This window comes from Lutra lutra, chromosome 4, assembly GCF_902655055.1.
Source record: "Lutra lutra chromosome 4, mLutLut1.2, whole genome shotgun sequence".
NCBI lineage: Eukaryota > Metazoa > Chordata > Mammalia > Carnivora > Mustelidae > Lutra > Lutra lutra.
Window position 1 is genome coordinate 39,707,552 of NC_062281.1, and position 23,698 is coordinate 39,731,249.

Below are 23,698 nucleotides of genomic sequence, written 5' to 3' on the forward strand. Positions count from 1 at the left end.
GCAGAGTAAACGAAGCGAACGTCCAACCCTGTGAAGGGGACCGCCAGCTGGGCTCACTGTCCGCCCCACTGCTTCCTCCAGACCGAATCCTGGTTTCAGGACTCACTGGCCCACGACAGCCAGAATAAAGACTATGATTTCCTGTTCTCTTTATAGTTAGTAAGATCACGTGACTAAGTTTGAGTTGAGAAGTGTTCTTAGAGGCAGGGGCCAGAAATGCCAACAGATTTCCCACTGAGCAGCTAGCTGTCTGCAACCTCGGCATAGAAGCCGTGTGTTGAGCGTGGGGAGGGAGGACGGTGGTCCAGAGGACCTGGATTCCCGACCCTGCGGTACTGGAGCAGCCCCAGACCACCTTCCCGACTTTTACCCGCACAAGAAATAAAACTTCTATCTTGTTTAAGTCACTACTGTTTGGGGACACTAATAAATAGTGCCAGATTTGAGTCTCATTTCTTTAACCTAAAAAGCTGATGCAAGTTAAACACTGCACCTGGTGGCGGTTCTGTCCGCTGCTAAGATGACGTCAAGTGGAAGCAGGTTCCCACGGAGAACATCATGCGTCACAAATGGCTATTGTACGAGGTGCTGAACTCCAAAAGACTTCCCACTGGTAAAGCCTGCAAATGCATCTATGGTTTTCGAAAGAAGCATCAAGAACATCACAAACTAATTGCCTTTAGACTAGCTTAAGATGCAAAATGACTGAAGTCCCTTCCCATAAGAGAACTATAACGAGTAATTTAAACAAAACAGAAATGATTTTTTTTATTTACAATACTCAATGCATTTTACAAATAACATATTTGCATTCCCTAAGTCTTTTGGAAAGTAATTCCAGTTTGTGCAATGAGTTTACAGAAGTCTTAAGACATCTCTTAGACATCTTACACCTAAATTCTCAATTTTGAAAGATATTTCACACATTAATAGAAGACTGTTTTTAATTAAGAAAAACTAAACTCTGTAGTTAAATATTGCCCTTCAATTATTTTTAACCCAAATACAAACTGGATTAGCTCGTGAAATACCATTAGATTTGGATAAATTATTTCCACTGCTTCCCCCACCCCCAAAATGCATGCACAAAGTAAACATGGTAAATTACATTAACGACATTTTATTTCAACACTTTTTTTTTTTTTTTTTTTTGGACTCTCTCAACTATTGTTTTGCTCAGTCTGGGGTACAGATAGGTAGGATTCTAGTCCAGGGAAATCCTAAACCCCCACTCCAGAATAGGGAAGGATTTTCAGTAAGCATGCGGAGACAGGTCAGGATTAGGGAGATTTCTTAGCAGGTTCTCTGAGGAGGCCTTGTTTGCTAATCAGTACAAGGTTCCCCTTCAGGCCTGACAGCCTGAAGGGATCAGTTACCTCCCTACTGACAGGCGTGGGGAGCATCTAATGTAAGTCACCAAAGGACAATAGGCTCCTCCCTCTCCCCCTCCTCCCTGAATCGTTACCTTCATTTTGGTGCCTTTTGAAGTGGACAATGGAGAACAGTTCCTGTGTTCAGACCCAGAAACTGATTTAATGCCATATAAAGATCTGGAACAGGTAAAGAGCAATGAACAATGATACTTTAATTGTGCAAGAGTTTTCATCTCATGCACCTGAAAGAAAATTCCTTTTATCACTCATAGCTGCCATCTCTTAAAACATAAAATTCATGTCCTCGCTCTGGAGCAGGAGAGGAGAGCCAGCGGCATCTCCACATGGATGCACCCGTTTGGCCACGCCCTTCTCCATCTCCACACCAGCTCTCTCCTCACAAGACAGTGTCTCTAACACCGGCTGTAGGTGGCTGTCGGGGAGGTACGAAGCCAAAGAAATGAAGTCCAACGTTTGACACAGCCAACAAAATTCTAAGACAAAGAAATGGTGAGGTAGAGTTGAGAGAGTTCAACTGATTTTTCTGAGCATAGATCTTTTGGCACATTCTAAAATTATACAGACTCCTTCTCAAATTCTCCTCTGGGACACCTTTACAAAGTGCTGGCAACTTCAGGAATCCTTGGATCTAGTTAGGAAGTATCTACGTAAAGCTCACAGAATAAAGTCATCTGAAGAAATGAATTCCTGGCAGTTGAGCTTATTTACCCCAATATTGAAGCAAATAAACACAATGCTATCCGTTTGCTGAATTTATTTAAACAAATCAATTTAGAAATCTCATAGAATGAAACAAGACTTCTGACATGTAAACATACTGCCCTGTTCCTGAAACAGATGGTACCACCTGATAGAAGTTACTAATCGCTTGTTAGGAAAGCTGTCCGTTAATAAGGCCAGTCTTCAGCAGTTACTAAAACCATTGTGTTTCTTCAGCTTTCCTAGTGTGACGATGCAATACTATCAAACCACAATCAGATCTAATAAAGACAAGATTGGATGGACAGATCAGTACCATTGGTTACAGCTGTTCAACAGTTTCATTCTTGGCGCCACGTAAAAACAAGCCAATCACATCAAATCAATCATGGCTTTTTTTCTTTATCACAATTCACTAAGTGATGTTAATTATGGTCCTTGTCAAACACGTTTGGTAAAGGCTATTTACAGTGTACATGGCTGAGCATGCACTATTTATAGTTACAAAGATACCTGCCAGTTTATTACAATAGAATTACACAGTGCCTGAAAATGGTGAAACATCTCACACGTCATTTAAATCAATAGTTTCAAGCAGAAAACGTTCCTTATTTGACCACGATTGCAATAATTACATGAAAATTCTTATAAAAACACGAATCCCCCTCAAGAAATTGATGCATATTCTACGCACTATAGGTTAAGGCAGTAAAAAAATGTATTCCTGATAACTGGAGGTCTTGACAATGTCAATTAAAGCTGTCTGACTCTAGTTTTTCATTCTCCATCATATACTCAAAGTTCTGTCTGTATGACTAATTTGTGAAAGGTTTCATTTTTAAAGTTGAAGAAGTATTAGCAATGAAGAGAAGAGTTGACCCTGGAAAAAAGAAACTGCTAGGGAAAGGGAGAAATGTTAAGTTGGACTTGGCCTGAAAGTTTCCAAATTCTAAACAAGAGCGTTATTTGTGAATCTGAACCTTCAAAGTATAAAACAAATACATATAGTTTACCTTTCTTAATTTAAAATATACTGAACTTTGAGCAATTCAAGTAATGTAAGACTATCAAAAATAACTTCATAAGCCATACAAGCATCAACTGCATGTTCAATGTTTTAATTAAGAACTTTTTAAAAATTGTAAACTAAACCATGAGTTTAGTTAACAAATGATAAATGACCTTTTATTTGCACTTGTGATTCCTTTAATACAAACCGCTACCAACATACATGTAAAGATATGGCAGATTATGCACTTGATCAAAGCACTTTAAGCATAAAACAGATTCAAATGGTTTAAGTTCCGTGCATAAGATCGCAGATGCTGCCTACGCACTCGCAGGCAGCCCTCTCTCTAATCAGAATCCTTTATTCCTCAGCTGCAGATGAGACAGGGCACAAGCTGTTGTAAACAGGGCACTGCTGTAAAACCAGGATAGGATTTTTAAATTAAGATCGTTCTTGTTCAATTGAAAAGACTTTCCCCAAGTGTCTTCCAGCACTGGAGTATATTCTGCTGACCTCTGAATTTCATAAATTAACTTTCCTTGATTCCATTTTTACGGTGGTTGTGTTCACAGTTTTGTTTTAAAAATTGGTTTAAATTTATATAAAACTCTGTACATGTTCACAAATTATTGCATAAACAGCATAATCTTCCAGACAGTGTTTGCAAACACATGTCCAATTCAGGAAAAATATATTCACGTTTCCCGTCTGGCTTTTTTCTTCTTTTTTATTTGTTTGGGAGATTCCCAGCTAGTTTCAGACTTGGCTAAAGGGACAAAAACAAAGAAAAAACAGTAGTAAATACTATTATGTCTCAAAAATACAAAAGCAGCATCAATGAAAACGTGCTTTGAAATCCACTAAGAATGCTTCAACCTTTATGTTTAAGTTTTCAAGTTCCAGAGACATGTTTCGTAGGGTTACTCTATGGCTGCCATCCTCTTTTCCTTTGAATCCCAGTGTATTCTACTGGTTCATCACATGGAAGATATCTCACTGGTTTTGATCTAAAAAACCCATCATTAATATGGCTCAATCTAAGTAATAAAAACGAAAAGTGGGCAAAATGGACACTGCAGGTAGCTGAAGGGGGAAAAGGAGGGGAAAAAAGGGCACAGAACCATTCACAGTCCCAAGAACATGCGCATGGGGGAAAGGAAGGGACCAGATGGACAAAGGATCTAGCAAATCCTCTGCCATCTCCGTCCCTGGCCACCCCCCTCTTGCTTAGAGTGATTTCAGTCTCCTGGCCCTCACAGCTGAGGTCCATAACGTTCAAGGGAATCTAGCCTTTGCCAAAGGAGGACGGAATACTAATCGATCAGACTTCTAAGATCAAAAATCTAAATATTTCAGACTTCTAAGATATTAAGGCTTACAAACAGTACAAAAACATACAAAAGAACCAGAAGTGAGGATTACTTACTCTGTGAAGGAGGCACACTATTTTGCTTAGTATTTGACTTGGATTTATCTGTCTCTTGTAGTATCGGTGGCACTTGGGAAGAGCTCTTGTCAGAATCACTTTTTGATAAAATAACAGATGGCTCGGTAGGAATAGCAGTTGGAAGAGTCTTGATAGGCTATTTTGGAATAATATTATCTTCAGTTCTTTTGTAAAAAGTTTCAAATAAAATTAAACATCACAGGAACAAGTAAACACTAAACGGTTCCCAAATAATTCACCAGCGGAAGCACTACAACTCGTGCCTGCCCTCTAGTGGCATAAACAAATAAATCTTTACTACATTAGCCATCAATGTTAAGTTGCGATAAAAATGGATGAAAGTGTAAAATTAAAAATGTTTACAGAATCTCAAACAGGAATGAACCTTTACATTTTTCTTTTTCATTACAAATAGAACGATTTTATATATTTTAGTGATTCAATGTTTTGTGCACTTCTTACCAACTCTTAATTCCTCAAAACTTTTTCATGTGGAAGACAAAAAGAAAAAAAGCTAATTTCTGAACTACCAGTAGATGATGCTTCCTTCTCTGCTTTTAGAAAGGAAAGGCAAACTCAAACAGGGCAGCAACTGCTTCCATTTCCTACCCATGGAAAGTGATGGTCTCAGACAAAACTATGGCTACTACCATTAAAGGAAGCAGTAAAACTTGGGTCCAGATTTTCAGAGTTTTATCTAGTCTGGTAGTGAAATCATACTGCGGAGGGCCTAGACTCTTATGCCCTGCTTCTCCTCTCCAACCTGGAAGCTTTCAGAAAGGCCTCCATGAGGCCGGGAATGCACGGTCAGGAGAGGTAAGGATGGAAACTCTAGTCTTTGGAGTGCCTTGAGGTAGTAACAGAAGAGGAGATCAATTCATCCTTAGCCTTACTTATCATCATGATTGAGTATGTAAACAAGGGTAAGTGATGTTTCTCTTGCCCTTTGTTCCTTCAGGCTCTCTGGGTGTAAGAAAGCTCGATGGAAAAGGAACTGAGAGGAGGAAGCTGTGTGCACGCAGGTAATTACAAGGATTCCTTCCTTCTATTTCAGGTACCCCGAAGCTCCATGTGTCTCGCTCCGTTCAGCTTTCTTAGTGCTCTCTATATTTATTTCATACCCCAAAGTTTTAGTATTTATTTCCAGTATTCTCCCCTCTATTCTTTCACTTAATCTATGTTAAATCACAGAAGGACTCAAAACAGTCTTTACAAAACGGCTTCTGAAAACGACTTACTTTGATAAATAAAACATCAAAATGTCAAATGACCCTTTGTAGCCCTACAATTAAACCTATGCATGTACTGAGACCACATCCTTACATCTCAAAAGGGAACTCTTCTCTTAGGGAATTAAAAGCATAAAAAACAAATAGGAAGTATGGTTAAGATTTTATTTTAGCACAAGACTGTTACTAATTACTTCATTTAGTAACTCAGGTTCTTTTTATTATTTTTTTTGAGATTTTATTTTATTTATTATTATTATTTTTAAAGATTATTTATTTATTTATTTGTCAGAGAGAGGGAGAGCGAGAAAGCGAGCACAGGCAGGCAGAGGCAGAGGGAGAAGCAGGCTCCCCGCTGAGCAAGGAGCCCGATGTGGGACTCGATCCCAGGACGCTGGGACCATGACCCGAGCCGAAGGCAGCTGCTCAACCAACTGAGCCACCTAGGCGTCCCTTGAGATTTTATTTTTAAGTAAGCTCCACACACCCCGTGGGGCTTGAACTCACAATCCCGAGATCAAGAGTCATATGGTTTACCAACTGAGTCAGCCAGACGCTCCTGTAACTCAGATGCCGGTCTGAAGCTGTTTCATTAAATATGTGCACTCCACAAACGCAGAGACTGTTTTCATCTGCTTTGATCTCTGATACATCCTCAAAACCTCAATTACTGTGTGGCATGTAGTGGGTTCTCTACATTTTTTTGAATGAGCATATAAATGAACCATGTAACTCTAGCAGGATTTCATAGATTTCTGTGCAATTTACCTTTTTGGAAATTAGATTTTAAAGAACTATGTATCACTGGCCTAGACCTTTTGTAAAATGGTCCTTCCTGACACATCAAGATTTTTTACCAATGGCACATATTTCAAGAACCTGTCATCAAATTTTAAACAAATGTTACACTTGAGAGGCTGGATTTCAGGAAAATGCAACCAGTGACATTTTCTCTAAGCAGTCTATCCCCTGTATGTTTAGGTATTTAATAAGAGAAAATACAGTCTAGTAGGTCTGGTTTCACCACTGATAGTTACGCAGCTTGGGACAAGTTATTTAAGTTCTCCAACCTCATTTATATGATAGATCTTACTTTTCTCATGGGGTTGTTATGAGGGTTAAATTAGTGTATTTAAAATGCTCAGCACTTTATTAGCGATTAGCAATGCTTAGCACTTAGTGCTCTGATAAAATAAAGGAGTTAGGGCACAATTCTCATCAAAATTTTATTCCTTAAATACCAAAAAATCACCTGGCTATTTTTGATGAGTGCTTCAGCTGGATCACTAGTGCTTATGGTCTTCAAAGAAAAAGTTTTTTCCTGTTTTGGACGGACTTTAGAGGTATTCACTGGAAGCTCTTCTCTAATCTCTTTTTCTAATTCTGTGTCCTACGGAGAAAAGTAGTCTATTATATAATATAAATCACTCTTTTTTACTAATTAAAAATTGATTTGGTTTGTAGTATTAATATGCAGAAGATATTTCAAGAAACTGATTTCACTTCAGTAACTGTCCAAACAATTTAACAGAGCATATAACAACAATCATTTAAAGACTTAAAATATACAGGCACATCTGGAACAACAGTGATCATCCCTGCTCTCCCCAGGGACTTAAATCAGTTGGGAATTAAAAACCAATACACTCCCATCCCCAAATGTAAACCATTCTAATTTACTAAACCAACTCAAACAAAATAAACCAGAATTTTTTTCTTTTAGACAAAATATACAGTGAATTAGGTGATACTTGAACTAAGACTTTAGAAATAACATTTCACTTAATGACTTCTTCAAGGAACAAAATATTTGTACATAAGTATAATCTGTAGATAAATGAGGCTGACATAGCAGAAAGTACATTTCAGTTCTGGGCTGCTGTAGCCTAGCTGTGTACTGTCAAGGACAAATCATTTCAGTTCCCTGAACCTTAATTTCTTCCCTCAACTATAAAATAAAATGTGCCTAGATAATTTCTAAGGTCCTATCCAAGCTTTACCATTTCCATTCTTAGGCCTTCAGACTTTATTTTTTAGAAGATTTTACTTATTTATTTAACACCGAGAGAGAGAGCGAGGGAGAGAGAGAGAGAGACACACACAGAGAACACAAGCAGGGGGAGCGGCAGAAGGAGAGGGAGAAGCAGGCTCCCATCCCAGGACCCTGGGATCATGACCTGAGCTGCAGCCAGATGCTTAACCTACTGAGCCACCCAGGTGTCCCAAGGCCTTCGGACTTAAAATAAAAAGTTTCAACAAAGCAATTATAAAGCATGTTACATGCTTAGGTATGTGAAACAAATATGAACTACAATATATTAAACAGGACCATCATTGCTTGTTGTATCGTTCTTTAGTCAACACACACACATGAACAACTGGCTAGGATGAGCTTGAAAGTCTTTAGCCAGTACTGGTAGCTTATAAAACTTGTTCAGGATGCTAGTGGGTTTAAACAGTAACGGAAATTTTATTGTGAATTTAAATGGAATGAATAGCTCTGGAAGCACGTATGTAAGATCTGCAATCTGTACAAAATTAATGTGAGGACATCAGTTAGTTTTAAACTAAGCTATACTTGAACAGTAAAGACGCCCACCAACCATGCATCCTCAACTAAAAAGACAAATTCCCCGGCGCCTGGGGGCTCAGTGGGTTAAGCATCTGCCTTCGGCTCGGGTCATGATCTCAGAGTCCTGGTTTCTAGGCCCGCATTGGGCTCTCTGCTCAGCGGGGAGCCTGCTTGCCAACCCCCCCCCCCCCCCCCCCCCCGCCTACCTCTCTGCCTATCTGTGATCACTCTCTCTCTGTCAAATAAATAAATACAATCTTAAAAAAAGTAAAATAAAAAATAAAAAGAACAAATTCCCAAATGTATTACAGATAGGATACTATGTTCTATGAACCTGACAACAGAATTTCATGATGTCTCATTTAATTCTCTAAGCAACCTCCACAGTTAAGCCACTTGTGCAAAGAAAAACAAATGAATAAAAACAACTAGTAAATGACAAAACTGAAATTTTTTTTTTTTTTTTAAGATTTTTTTTTTTTTTATTTATTTATTTGACAGAGAGAGATCACAAGCAGGCAGAGAGGCAGGCAGAGAGACAGGAGGAAGCAGGCTCCCCGCTGAGCAGAGAGCCCGATGCGGGACTCGATCCCAGGACTCCGAGATCATGACCTGAGCCGAAGGCAGCGGCTTAACCCACTGAGCCACCCAGGCGCCCGACAAAACTGAAATTTGAATGGAGATCTGACTCCAAAGCCTGTATATCTACTGTTATTTATTTATTTAAAAGATTTATTGATTTGAGAGAGGGAGAGGGAGGGAAGGGGAGAGGATGAGAGTTTCCAAGCAGACTTGGCAGAGAGCCGGATGCGGAGCTCAATCTCATGACCTGAGATTATGACAGAAGCCAAAACCAAGAGTCAGATGCTTAACCAGCTGTGCCACCCAGGTGCCCCATACTCACTGTTATTTTTTTTTTTAAGGTTTTATTATTTTATTTAGACAGAGAGAGACACAGTGAGAGAGGGAACACAAGCAGGGGGAGTGGCAGAGGGAGAAGTGGGCCCCCCCCGCAAAGCAGGGAGCCTGATGTGGGGCTTGATCCCAGGACCTTGGGATTATGACCTAAACCAAAGGCAGACACTTAATGACTGATCCACCCACGTGCCCCCTCACCGTTATTTTTAAAAACATATCAAACATTTTTAAAAGGAGTATAAGAATACTGAAAGAACTTTCACAAGTTAATGACCTTTGCCAGTAAGTTGAAATATATAGATGACATCTATCTCACAAAATTGCTTTTAAAAGGAACTCACCTAATCCACAAACCAGAAAGTAGTCTTAGTAAAGGCTGTAATTCAAGTCACAGAAGTCCAGGAAGAGTTTGGCTAAACAGAGCTCAGACAGTACGACCAACAAAAGACAACTGTCAACAGTTCTCATCAGCTAGCTCCCCTAACAAGCGCCCTTATTACATACATAGTTTTAGATTTTCACATCCATTGGTCTCAGTTACGTTAACCTTAACACCCAACGATTACCGTGAGAAACAACTAGTACTGAAAATGGATTAGTGTCACTAATTCATTATTCAACAAAAAATGAATGCAATGTGTATTTCTTTAAAAAGTCTTATGCAGGGGCGCCTGGGTGGCTCAGAGGGTTATGCCGCTGCCTTCGGCTCAGGTCATGATCTCAGGGTCCTGGGATCAAGTCCCGCATCGGGCTCTCTGCTCAGCAAGAAGCCTGCTTCCCTCTCTCTCTCTGCCTGCCTCTCTGTCTACTTGTGATCTCTCTCTGTCAAATAAATAAATAAAATCTTTAAAAAAAAAAAAGTCTTATGCAGCAACTTTTCCTGAAGAGAACAATAAATAGGAAAATTACTCTGTAGGCTGTCCTCTAGGAACTCTGGCTATCTCCTACATTTAAAGGAATAAAAACAACTAGCCACATGGCTATAGGTAAGGAATAAGATTTTCCTAATTTGTAATGTAATGGTGATGCTGCTTTCAAAGAGAAACCCATGCATACTTCTAGTCATCTAGTATTTCCAATTAAAATAGCTTTGTTTCCATCTATACTGTAATTAAAAAAATTTCCCAATAGGAAAGAGCCATGAAAAAAAAAAAAAAGAAGGAAAATGGAGGAGTAACATACGTTGAAAGTTTCTGTCAGAAGCCAAACAAGCAGAAGATTCTAAGATGCTAAAAATGGAGAGCAAACTTAGAGTAAGTGACACTCCACTTGTGACCCACATGGCTGTATTGGGCTAAAATTCTAACTTGCTAAATTTGTTTTTCAAAAGGCATTTCTGTATGTGAGAAATATTGTACCTTTTTTCCATTTCACCTTAATATAAACCAAAATGCATCTAATTTAATTTATTACTTTTGGGTTTACACCTTTGGTATGATTTTTTTAGAGCAATACGGTTATTATTACAATAGGATACAAAAAAAAATCTTTAAAACATTCTGTGACTTTTTGAATGCTACGTAAGTAAACCTATCTCCTATATTGTGTCTTTCATCTACACAGTCTTAGTATCTACGTATTACCTTTTTACATTTGAGCAGTAGGTGCTTAGCGAATGACATCTGTCGTTTTGATACTGTACCTGTGCAGGAGAGTTATCTTCGCCTTGCTTCTTCTTTTTCTTTTTTTTCTTTTTAGATTTCCCAGTTGGAAGAGCTCCCTCTCCCTTTTCTTTATCATCATCTGAAACCTGATGTTAAAAGCGAAAGTACTCAAGTGAACCAATTGGTTTAGTTTTCATTATTCACAAATTATGGCATAATTTCATTCATTAGGCTCAGTCTTTATCTCCCAAACGCTAAGTAAGAATGAGTACTGTATAATTCTTATGAATCTAATGATAAAATGATAAAATGAATTTAAAATTACATATTTAAAAAGAACAAAGTAGATGGAACTTCATTCTCCTATTGTCTATGATAGACCACTTTTTTCCCTTACATCTTTCATCCCTCCCTGCACAGTAAATTAGAGAGCTGTGCAAGACTTGGTTTTTTAAAACTCATTGGATAAGTGACTGTTTTATTTCAGAGTTTAATGCAGAACTATTTGCAATAAAACTGAATTTAACCCTGTTAAGAGAATGACAAGCTACCAAATGGGAGAAAATATTTGCAAACCATATATCCAACGAAGGACTTGTGTCTAAGACTACCTAAAGAACACTCAAAACTCAAAAGTAAACAAACAATCCAATTAGAAAATGTGTAAAAGATATGAACAGACATTTCATGAAAAGAGGACAGACAGGTGGCAAAGGAGCACATGGAAAGATGGTGGTTCAACCTCATCAGGCATTAGCGAAATGCAAATTAAAATCACAATGAGTTCACTACACACCTATCAACACCTCAAATAAAAAACAGTGACAAGCAACTGCTGGCAAGGATTCAGAGAAATAGGATCACACATTCGTTGTAAACAGGAATGTGAAGGGATACAACCACTCTAGGAAACAGTTTGGCAGTTTTTAAATACACTAAATATGCAGCTATTACACAACCCAGGGACTGTACTCCTAGCTACTTATCCCAGAAAAATGAACACTTATGTTCACACCAAAACGTGTACACAAAAGTATACAGCAGCTTTATTCACAATAGCCCCAAGCTAAGAACAATCCTGATGTCCTTCAACAGAATGGTTAAACGAGGCGTATCCCATCACGAAGTAAAAAAGAAGTAGTAAAAAAGTAAAAAAGAACCAACTCATGATGCACACCACAGTCTAGATGAGTGTCTAGAAAATTATGCTGAGTGAAAAAAATAACAGTATGAAAAGGTTACATGCTGTATTATTCTATTCATAGAACATTCCTGAAATGATAAAATTATACAGATGGAAACAGATTACTGGTTGCCAGGGGTTACCAGGGGGTTGGCGACAGGAGGAAAGAAAGGGTGGCTATAAAAAAGGGCAACATGAGGGGTCCTTGCAGGATGGGAATGTTTTCTGTACCTTGATTGCATTAATGTCAATATCCTAGTTCTAATACTGTACTGAAGTTCTTCAAGATGTTACCAACTGGGGGACACTGGATAAAGAGCACAGGGGATCTCTCTGTATCATTTTTCACAAGTGCCTGTCACTCTACAGTTACTTCAAAATAAAAGGCTTAATTTAAAAAAAAATTGAACTTGAGATGGAAAGTCACTGAAAGTAACATGCCGTATGACAAAAGCAGTGAATTAGACCAGTTTAATTAGTATTGATGACAGCCCTTTACACATAACAAATAGTTGGACTTTTCTATGAAAAAAATGTTTTTTTGTTTCTTCTGTACAGATGACAGCCAAGATTCCCAGCCTATCCTTCTAGGACGAAATAATGGGGTAACTACAATTTCTCTGCTCAGCAGCATAGTCATTAGGATGACTTTGGAGGTCTTGTGAACCACCAAATAGTTCACAGAAATTACTAGCAGATGGAAAAACAAAATCTTATACAAACTTAGCTAAGAGATGTTTAGTACAAGTTGGTTGCCAGTTGTGGAGAAACTTCCACAGAAGTTTCACCATAAGCTCATAGTGATTAAAATACCATGTGAAAAAATGCATCCTATAAGGAATATTCAGGTCACAAGGACTCTGGTCAGTCTGTTTCTCAGCCAATTAACATCCAACTGTAAGAGAAATGTAGTTCCTTATGGCAAAACACTATTTTTGCTCATGGGGAAGAAGGCTGAAATCAACTCCACACCATATTTTAACTCACACAATAGAACAGACATTTTGCCACATATATTTTATTTTATTTTAAAGATTTTATTTATTTTTTTGACAGACAGAGATCACAAGTAGGCACAGAGGCAGGCAGAGAGAGAGGGGGAAGCAGGCTCCCTGCTGAGCAGAGAGCCCGATGCGGGGCTCGATCCCAGGACCCTAAGACCATGACCCAAGTTGAAGGCAGAGGCTTTAACCCACTGAGCCACCCAGGTGCCCCTTGCCACATATATTTTAGATTATTAAACATTACTGATAAACTTAAAATTCCTTTGCACCCCTTCCCAATTCCCATTTCCACACCATCTCCCCTAGAAATAAACCATTACCATAAACTTTTGTGTCCATCCACTCAAGTTTCTTTTTATAAATTCTTGTGTTCACACATACAAAATATATAAATGGTATCATACTGTACACCTCTCTGTAAACCTGTCCATCATTCCACGTTTTTGAGATTCTATTCATGTTGATATTAATGTAACTTATTTAATTGATTTTTAACATCTAATATGCGACTGTACAAACCTATCCCATTTTATTTCTCCATTCCTTTACTGATGGGCATTTAGATGGTGCCCCATTTTTGCTAAGAAAAATGAAAGACGATCTCTGAATATCTTCTCAGAAAAAGAACTGCAAAGATATGTAACAGTCTTTACTCCATTCACTGATTCTACTCTGTAATTCTGATGATTGGGCATAAGGAAGTTTTAATTAGAGAAACAGATTTTTGGTTGCACATTCACTAAACATTCAACAAATATCAGAATGATTACTGTGTGTTAAGATACTGTACCAGGAAGCTTTTCTTTCCTAAGAGACTTTTTTTCTAGAGCAAGTTTAGGTTCATGGCAAAACTGAGCAGAAGGCAGAGATTTCCATATACTTCCTACACACACAAGCACAGCTTCTCCCACTATCACTATCCCTCCCCAGAGTGGTACATTTGTTACAACTGATGAGTCTACACTGACACACGATTATCACTCAAAGCCTCTGGAGTTTACCCTAGGGTTCACTCTTGGTGTTGTACATTCTACATCTTTGGGAAAAACGTATAATGACATGCATTCATCATTACAGTGTCTATACAGAGAAGTTTAACTGCTCTAAAAACCCTCCATGATCTACCCACTCATCTCTCTCTCTCCCTAACCCCCTCAACCTTCATATTACCTACCACATCCCTCTCTACACTTATTTACACCCTTAGTAATAAATCCCATTTCTTTTTTTTAAGTGTTTTTTAAAAGATTTTATTTATTTATTTTACAGATAGAGATCACAAGTAGGCAGAGAGGCAGGCAGAGAGAGAGGAAGAAGCAGGCTCCCTGCTGAGCAGAGAGCCCAATGTGGGGCTCGATCCCAGGACCCTGGGATCATGACCTGAGCCAAAAGCAGGGGCTTTAACCCACCGAGCCACCAAGGCGCCCCAATAAATCCCATTTCTACCTCTTCCTTTCTCTGGTCTCTAAAGATCAGAGGTACTACCATTCTCTTATACTAAAGGCCAATCCACTCATGTCCAAGTTTCCCCCACCTCTACTGCCAGGATCTTACTCTATTAACCAAATCTCCCATTTATGTTTAACCTTTACTTGATTCTAGATCCTTTCCCTCTGTGTCTACAAGTAAGTTAAAGCAGGGGTTGACAAACTACAAATTCTGGCCTGATGCCAGTTTTTGCAAATAAAGGTCATTTCCATATTGTCTATGGTTGCTTTTGCACTACTGGATGGAACTTTAATAAAAAGTCTACCGACCCTGCACTAAAATCTCTATCATTAAAACACCGGGTGCCTGGGTGGCTCAGTGGGTTAAAGCCTCTGCCTTTGGCTCAGGTCATGATCCCAGGGTGCTGGGATCAAGCCCCACATTGGGCTCTCTGCTCAGCAGGGAGCCTGCTTTCCTCTCTCTCTGCCTGCCTGCCTCTCTGCCTACTTATGATCTGTCAAATAAATAAATAAAATCATTAAAACCAAACCACACCAAACCACACAAACACTCCCAACAAAACCCTTCCTGATACTACAGTGTGCTCTCATCCACTACCTCTCCTCCATTTCTATCCAAACTTACTTTAGAAAAACCTTATAATTGTTACTATGCTTTTCTAACCATTTACTCAGCTTACTGCAATATGGTTTTTGGTTCAAGATTTCTAATAAAACTGCTCTTAATTACCAGGGAGCAAGAGTCTCAGCCTCTGTGACCCAGAACTCTCTTCTCTCAGTCTCTTTCATAGGTTTTTTTCTCCTTAAATGTTGGGAGTTTCCCAGATCCCTATGCTCATCCCACAGCTCTCTCAAGTACACAGATTCTTCCTAAATATTTCACTTACTCTCACAGTGTTTAATAACCAGATACTGATAATGTCCCAACAGATCTTTTCCCTGAGCTTTAACCTGGCACAAAACCGACTTCTCTTACGCATTTCAACAAAACGCTCTGCATTTAACATACCCTAAATGGAACCAACTACCCTTCCCCCAATTAACTAGCCTTTGCTCCTGTATATTTTCTGTTGGGAGGACTACTTCCACCTTCCCAGTTATCCAAGCTAAAATCCTGGAAGTCATTTTGATGACTTCATTTTAAAGAGATTTTGATGACATTCAATTCTAATCATACGTTCTGTGGATTTTGTTTCAATGTATTTTCAAGTCTGTTCTGTTTTCCGTGTACCATTCTTACCACTACTGCCATGGACTACTAAGCAACCTCTATACTGGTCCTCCTGCCTTTTCTCACATATGCCTCCACTCCTTTTTCTACATGGGCTGCCAGTGTAACCCATGTAGAAAAAAACACTCTAGCTTAAAATCCTTTCATTACTTATAGGATAAAATCCATGGTTTTAAATATGACATTCAAGAACTTCTATCATCTGGTCCCTGCCTCCCTCTCTAGTTCAATTTCTGACTATTCTTTGTTTCACATTTTGCTTTTACCTCTAGTTATGCTTTTGCTAAAACTCCCAAGTGATTACCTAACCCTCAAGACCTACTGTAACAGGATTTTTACCTGCTGATGTGCTGGTCTCCTTCCTCTCCCCCCTAGCCAGACTGTAGGCTCTTGAAGGCAGTAACTGTGTCTTATTTATGTTTCTCAACTAACCAATACCTGATTCATGGCAGATGTTCAATTAGTAGTTGTTGAATACTAATGGCCCTAGTATCTTCAGAGACTCTTTGACTATTCACCCTTATTCCTATAGCCAACCAGTCGCAGTCTGATCAGCAGTTTTTTTGCTGATCTCTAGTAAACACCACTTTCACTTATTTTTCAAAGCTATCAATTTAGTTCATTATCTCCTACCCGATTCATGTAATTGCCTCTTTAACACTTACACCAAAATAGTACAAAACAGCTTCCCAAGGTTTCTTTCCACTGCATCCAGCCAGATTTTCCTAACCCTACTGATAATTAGGTTATTCCTAGTTTAAAAGCTGTCGACACGTTATCACTTACAGAATTTTACAAAAATGTAGCAAGGTATGTATCATTCCTTTTATTTATTGAGTGCCAAGCATGTTGCTAAAGCTCAAAAATAAAAACTTCACCGTCCCTTTCTTTAAGGAATGTATAGTCTAGAAGGAACGTACCTTTCATCAACTGATTCCACACATGTGTATTATTTACCTCTCCACTAAATGATTTACTATTTTCCTGCCTTGATGGCTTTTTCATGGTGTTCTCAGTCTTGTCTGCTGCTATGAAGCCTTCCTAAATCTTTCATTGGCCACCAATCTGTTCTTCTCTAAACACACTAAGAGTTGATATATTATAATATCATGTATTATTAATTCTGATGAGGAGAGGAACTGTGTTTTCTTATCAGTGCCTAATAGTGCTTTCCACATATCAGAAACCTCGGTAATTTGTGGAAAGAAGAAAACAGTGATAGAAAGAAGGCATGCAGGCATAAGGATTGAAGCAAATAAAATCAGAATGGCTCGGAAACAATTCTACCACTGAATGTATTTATAATACAGAATGTAACCCCTAATAATTATAATATAGTTGGGTGCACAGAGAAATAGACATACTCGCCAATGCCTTTACTCACTTTTTGATCATCAGGAATTGGTTCCTGGGACTTTAGAAGTGAAGCTCTTTCTTCATCTACCCAATTTCCCCACTCTTCTGCTGGTGCATTCCAATCAGAGCTGGGATCAGCAGAAGACAGACCATCTAAAATTTAACAGTGTGAATTAGGTATCTATCATTTCTGCCAAAAACTAAAATGCAAAAACTAAGATTCCTTATGTTGAACTAAGCTATAATTTTAAACTATTGTTCTTCCTTCCTTCTCCCAAGCACATTTTAAGAGCTAGAAGAAAACCCAATAATATGATGGTAAAAACCTTTGCCCCACTTGTGCTAGGCACATCATATGGCTAATCAAATGGAATTCCTAAGAAACTCTAGGAAACTTAAGAATTACCCATTTAATTTCACTCTGCCTAATTCCTTTGTGATCAACCTCCTGAGTTTGGTCTCTTTGTACTGTTTATCTCTAACTTGGTCTGGTTCCTGGTCATTTTTTCCCTTTGGTCATTCCATTTTTGTATTTGATTTATGTTTTAGGGTACATATCAGTAAATCTTTGACAGCGGTGCCAAAATTATGCCCCCCATCTGTCCTTTTACCCTACACCTCCTCCCCTCCTTAGGAGCTTTTTAAGATTAGGTTCTTCTTCAAATTCATCAAGTCATGACAGAATATGTAATTTCTATTTCTAAAAATTTCCTATTTTTTTTCGAAATAGTTACTTTATGACTTCTAATGGCTGTAATCCCTTCTTACTTTAATATTTAATCTGTACCTTCTTACATTTTCCAGATTACTCAATGCTATTTTGATAATTCCAAAATATTCAAATCACATTCAGGGCTTCTATCATTTACCCTCAAGAATAAATTTTTATTCCAGACTTTTAAATTCCTTTCTTTCACTCTAGAAGGCAAAGAATTTTACCTCCTTTGGGAAGCTATCACTTGCTTATTCTATAAAGGGTAAAACAGTCTTTGGTTTTATCCTGGTTAAGCAGCTCTCAAAGTCAATTCTTCTCTCCTCTCCCTGGATTTCAGAAATGCTTCCATATCTACTTCTGCAATGACTACTTACAGCCAGGTTTCATTTCCAGAGGTTTAAAGATGATAGGAGTTAAGCTCTATTTCTAAATGGAGAACAAGTAATTCCAGCACTGCTTTTTTGAAAAATCCAAGCTTTTCCCATTAATGTCAAATGCTACTTTTATTAACTACTGAGTTCTTTCACATACACTTCAGTCTGTTTCTGGAATTTCTATCTTATTTCACTGATATATTCTTGGGATGGTGTGCCTTATGTAACTCTGTATTCCATTTTAGTAACTTGAATGACATCTGCCTGATTCTTATTTTCTTTGCTATTCTTATTTTTTCATGTGAACTCTAATATTTTTATTTAAACAGGAGGTGTTATGAGCCTCATGAAGGCTTTAAAAACCTATGTTTTGGAAGAATATAATGACCTGGGAAAATCCTCACAGAAAAAAAAATAGACAAAATTGTCTTTAAAACATGATCCCAAATTTATATGAGACTGAAGAAAATAATATAGTAACAAGAGATATATCTTAATAGTGGAATTACAGAAATTTCACCTTATTAAGCACTTAATATATACTAGAACTTGAGCTGGGTAGGTACTAGACATAAAAAAATTAGTACAATATACTCCCTCACCAACCCCCGCCCCCAACATGGAGCTCCTGGTCTTATCTATTCAGAGATGAAGATAGGTAAGTACATGACACATTTACATACAGAGTGAGACTTTCTGTCACAGGGGTATAGAAAGGGAGAAGAGGGGCTAAACCAGTAGAGGACAGAGAGAGACTGAAAACATAAGAATTGATAGTCTAGTGGAGGAAAAACATGGAACAAGTGATGACAACCATGAAGTATGTTACAATAAAGGAAGTCCCTTCCTAATTCTACCACCATGAGCAGGAATGCACAGGCAGCACTACACAGTATTAACACAGGGATTAAGAGCATGGACCTTGGAGTTGACCAGATCTATATCTGAATATTGATCTACCACTTTGTAACTATGTGACATGGGTCAAATTTCATTATCTTAGTAGGTTATACACTAACTCTACAGGATGGCTGAGAAGATTATACTAGATACACCTAAAGCAGTGCTTTAGCAATGCAGTACGCGCTCAATGAACGGTAGGTGCTGCGTTTATGTAGCACTGATGACATTAACAAGAAAAAGCCAGTTTCTAAGCTACCAGGCATACACAACTAAGAATTTCTTTTTCTTTCATTCTTTTTTTTTTTCTTAAAGATTTCATTTATTTATTTGACAGAGAAAGACATAGTGAGAGAGGGAACACAGCAGGGGGAGTGGAAGAGGGAGAAGCAGGTTTCCCGCAGAGCAGGGAGCCCAATGTGGGGCTCAATCCTAGAACCCTAGGATCATGATTCAAGCCAAAGGCAGAAGCTTGACTGAGCCACCCAGGCACCCCTAAAAATTTATTTCTTACAACCCCAATAAATCTCTCAGTAAGATACCTTTGATGTGTCGTACCACAGAAATCATTTTTACAAGTATAGAGTCATCTAGTAGACATCTGGAACCAACTGCTCATCTTACAGTAAGCATTCATTAAGAATACTGTTAGGAGACCTGAATGTCACAGGTTTTGTTTAAACCTTACAAATAAGAAATGCAGATTTGGAAAACTGCTCTCCATAAGCCAGGTCTCTAAGACCGCTGGCCAGAAACGACACTTTATTTTCTTTTATAAGAAAAAAAGTTTAGATAAGTGGGTGGGCAATATACTAACATAAAACTATTTTCTTAATAAATATGGTGGTGTGGAGGGATAACAGGTAAATATCTAGTAAATATTTCATAACATTACTTTTTTAAAGGATTAGATAACCAAAAAGGTTGGGGAATGACAGCAACCTATGGTTTAACTTCTTTTTTTTTTTTTTTTAAAGATTTTATTCATTTATTTGACAGAGAGAGAGAGAGATCACAAGTAGGCAGAGAGGCAGGCAGAGAGAGGGAGAAGCAGGCTCACCGCTGAGCAGAGAGCCCGATGCGGGGCTCGATCCCAGGACCCTGAGATCATGACCTGAGCTGAAGGCAGAGGCTTAACCCACTGAGCCACCCAGGTGCCCCTGGTTTAACTTCTATAAGAACATTAAGAGAAGCACAAATCTCTATTGGCTTTATAAAGGTTTACAGTGATTTTTCTCCAGGTTTATTGATTTCAGGTTTGTTCGTTTGTTTTTGTATTAATTGGGATCAAATAAAACTACTTTATAAATCAAGAGATCACCTAAACATAAAAGTTGTCACCAGGAGACTTCTAAACACATAATTCTTAAGATTCACAGGCCTAATATGCTAATAAACTTTCCTTTAAGGAAACTATGCAGTATAGTTTAATTCACTGGATAGTTTTCTCCATTTATAAACAGAGTAACTTCTCATTTCTCAAAATTCTCCCACTGGTTTGCAGATATCTTTTCAAATAGCTGTATTAGTGTCTTTTCAAAATGGTAAGGGACTTATCTATTTAATTTGCTTGAATAATGTTTTAGGTTTAAGCATCTCATAGCTAATCATTTATTTTATCTCAGTTAAAAAAATGGCTGTCAGTCGTTTTTGGTCAGAACTTATTTTAGTATTAACTTTAATTCAACAAAACAATTATGTTAGAAAGACTCTAGTGTTCAAACAGACAATACTAATTAACTCCACTGAGTAGACAAATGTTGCCCCAGAAGAATATCAATAGCAACATAGCACTGACTGAACATTTACTGTATAATCAGGCAGTGTTCTAGGTGCTATATATATACTTTATCATTTAATTCTCTCACAGCTATGGGAGAAGAACTATTCTTTTTACAAATGATGAAACTGAAGCATACAATGACCACGCTACGTACCTAAGGGTAAAGGCTAAGTATTCAAACCCAAGCAGTTGGTCCTCAAACTCTTGCTCTCAACCCCTTAACTATGCTGCAGCAAATTCATTCGCTCTGGTGTGCCAACAAAAACAAAATCCTATCAAAATCGGACTTGTTACAGGGGTTATGATGATGTTGTTCCTTTACAAAGATCAAGACAACTAATAAGATCAACATTCTCTTTAAAAAACTGTTATCTTGGGGCACCTGGGTGGTTTAGTTGGTTAAGCAGCTGCCTTTGGCTCAAGTCATGATCCCAGGATCCTGGGATCAAGCCCTACGTTGGGCTCCCTGCTCGGTGGAGAGCCTGCTTCTCCCTCTCCCTCTGCCTGCCGCTCTGCTTACTTGTGCTCTCTATCTCTCCGTCAAATAAATAAAATCTTAAAAAATGAATTAAAAAAAATGTGATCTTCTGTAGTTTAGAATCTTAACTTTATATTCAAGCATTTGGGTAAATTCAATGCCTTTTTGTCAGGTAATGATGTTTATGCCTCAAACCAGACGGTCAGTATTTTAATCAGATCACACTATTAAATGTAAAGCTAGCGTATGTGTGTACATTCACACACACACATATACATACTCTGTGGATTAGTTATCTCAAATACCGAGTCACGCATCTTGTAAATTTAGAAGGAATAATTAAGTTCATGGAGTATCAAATTAACCACATTAAAGCCACAAAAAATAAAATTCACAGAGAAAAATGAGGTTAAAGAGAGACTCTGGACTTAAAAGACTTCCAACAGCCTAACCACTGAAAGATGGTGTTTCTGATACTTTTAACTTGCAATAGTGTCCTGTGGATACATGCTTTTTCTTCAGTCTTTTATCTTAGCAGCCAGTTGTGTTTTCCATGTCATAAGAACTCTAAAATGGATAAAAGTGGAGTTACTCTGTGCAGGCAGGGAAACCTAGAGCCCTGATGGCTTGGATGTCCTCCGCCTCAGCCCCTAGTTGCCTTGCTGCTCTTCTCTAGCATTCCTATAACCGCTCTTCAATTCTATTCTGCACAGAGCTGATCATTCTTCTCAAAGTACAGAGACTTTTTTTCCCCAAAATCGTTATCTTCACATCCTGTAATACCTTAGGGACTTACATGGTACTGTATAATTTGCAAAAAGCTTTCATGTTCATTCATTACCACATTAAAACCTCACAACGATCTACAGAAGTAGATAGGACAGATTATTTGCTCCATCTTACAGCTCAATTATCCAGATTCCAAGGTAAGTGCTGAAGTCCAAGCCATACAAGGTACTATGTATTAAATTAAGGACTAGAAGTAGGAAATACCTTCCCAGGTAGCATGCTAACCCCACTTCCCTAATCTTTAGCCAGCAATTCAAGGCTTTTTATGGCCTCATCTACCCTTTCCACCCCACTTCCTTTAATCTGCAAGAATTGTGCCTTAGTGAATGTATAGAGACTAAGTAGTCTACAGACTACTTTTTTGTACTGCATTGCAAGTTTACCTCCGTGATTACAATCATCACTAAGGCTGGACCATGTGGTGATTTTAAGAGCATGAACTCTGGTGTCAAGACTACCCAAGTCTGATACCATTTCCTCCACTTAGCTAGCTGTGTGTGGGTTAGGTAAGTTTCCTTTGCCTCAGTTTCTTCATCTGGAAAGTGTGGGGAAAAAACAGATATCTTGTGGAACTGCTGTAAGCATTAAAATAAGCTAATAAAATGCACAAGACTTAGATCAGTGCCTGGTACAGTCAGCTATTTGCTTTTCTTATTATTACCACTGAACGCCTCTGTTTTATAAAGCACTGCACTAGGTACCGAGGCTCCAGGAGTAATGGGAAGTTCCTAGTTTTTGAGAGTTTCATTTCAACTCTACTTGAAGAAACACAAGATATTCTTCAAGAATTTCCCCCCCCGCACTGGCCAAATAGTGGAGAAGTCCACAAGGTAACAAATAAATGCTAAATAAATAAAAGGATGGCTGTAAAAATTCTGAGAAAGGAGTACATTTTGAGGTTTGAAGTTGCAGGGGAAAAAAATCTTATTTTCTTTTTTTTTTTTTTTTTAGGTGAAGATGGCGTAAGTTTTCTGAACATAGAAACCATATTCTTTTCTCTTCCTCTTTTTTTTTTTTTTTTTAAACTAACTCTTGTCTTTAACCTTCCTAAGCTTCCAGTGGGAATCAGGCTAAGAAAATGATTTTATAATACGAAACTTGCGTATCTCACAAACTGAAAGCCATTCCTATATATTATATTCATTCTATTAGACTAAAACTAAGAGGAGAAACAGAACATTCATTTAAAACAAAAAAATTTAAAATAAAAACTACAGAGCAACTATAAGAAAACATCATGTTTAAATATTGCCTCAATCACAAAAAGTATAAATTTAAATTCTACAGATATTCAATCATCAGTTTACAAGTAGTATACACATTTAGTATTAAATTATATTACTATGGCCTAAGAGGTGAAAATTAGGATTAAAATTAAAACATAAAGCATGAATTTAGGGTGCTAGAAAGAAAATTCTGAAAAAACAAAAACAAAAACATAATTTTAAAAGGACATACTTAACCCAGACCATTCATCATCGATATAGGGTTGATTACGGCTAACATCCCACTGATAATCAGAAGTGGTAGAATGAGAAACTGGCTCAGCAGTAGACCCTTAAATG

General features: G+C 38.0%; 1 protein-coding gene across 6 annotated transcripts in view; it reads right to left on the minus strand.

Moving 5' to 3' along the window:
• Positions 1 to 742: 742 nt before the first annotated feature.
• The window catches only part of MTDH (metadherin), a 58,698-nt gene continuing 35,742 nt past the window's right edge, over positions 743 to 23,698 (minus strand). For 4 of the 6 annotated variants that reach the window (XM_047724281.1, XM_047724280.1, XM_047724283.1 and 1 more), the window contains 6 exons: positions 23,592 to 23,690; positions 17,123 to 17,247; positions 10,911 to 11,018; positions 7,031 to 7,168; positions 4,529 to 4,685; positions 743 to 3,868 (listed from right to left, as the gene is read on the minus strand). In XM_047724281.1, coding sequence (XP_047580237.1) covers positions 3,798 to 3,868; positions 4,529 to 4,685; positions 7,031 to 7,168; positions 10,911 to 11,018; positions 17,123 to 17,247; positions 23,592 to 23,690 — 698 coding nt within the window. In that variant the 3' untranslated portion in view covers positions 743 to 3,797. The remainder of the gene's footprint in view (positions 3,869 to 4,528; positions 4,686 to 7,030; positions 7,169 to 10,910; positions 11,019 to 17,122; positions 17,248 to 23,591; positions 23,691 to 23,698) is intronic. The other 2 variants (XM_047724286.1, XM_047724284.1) reach the window with 1 other exon arrangement.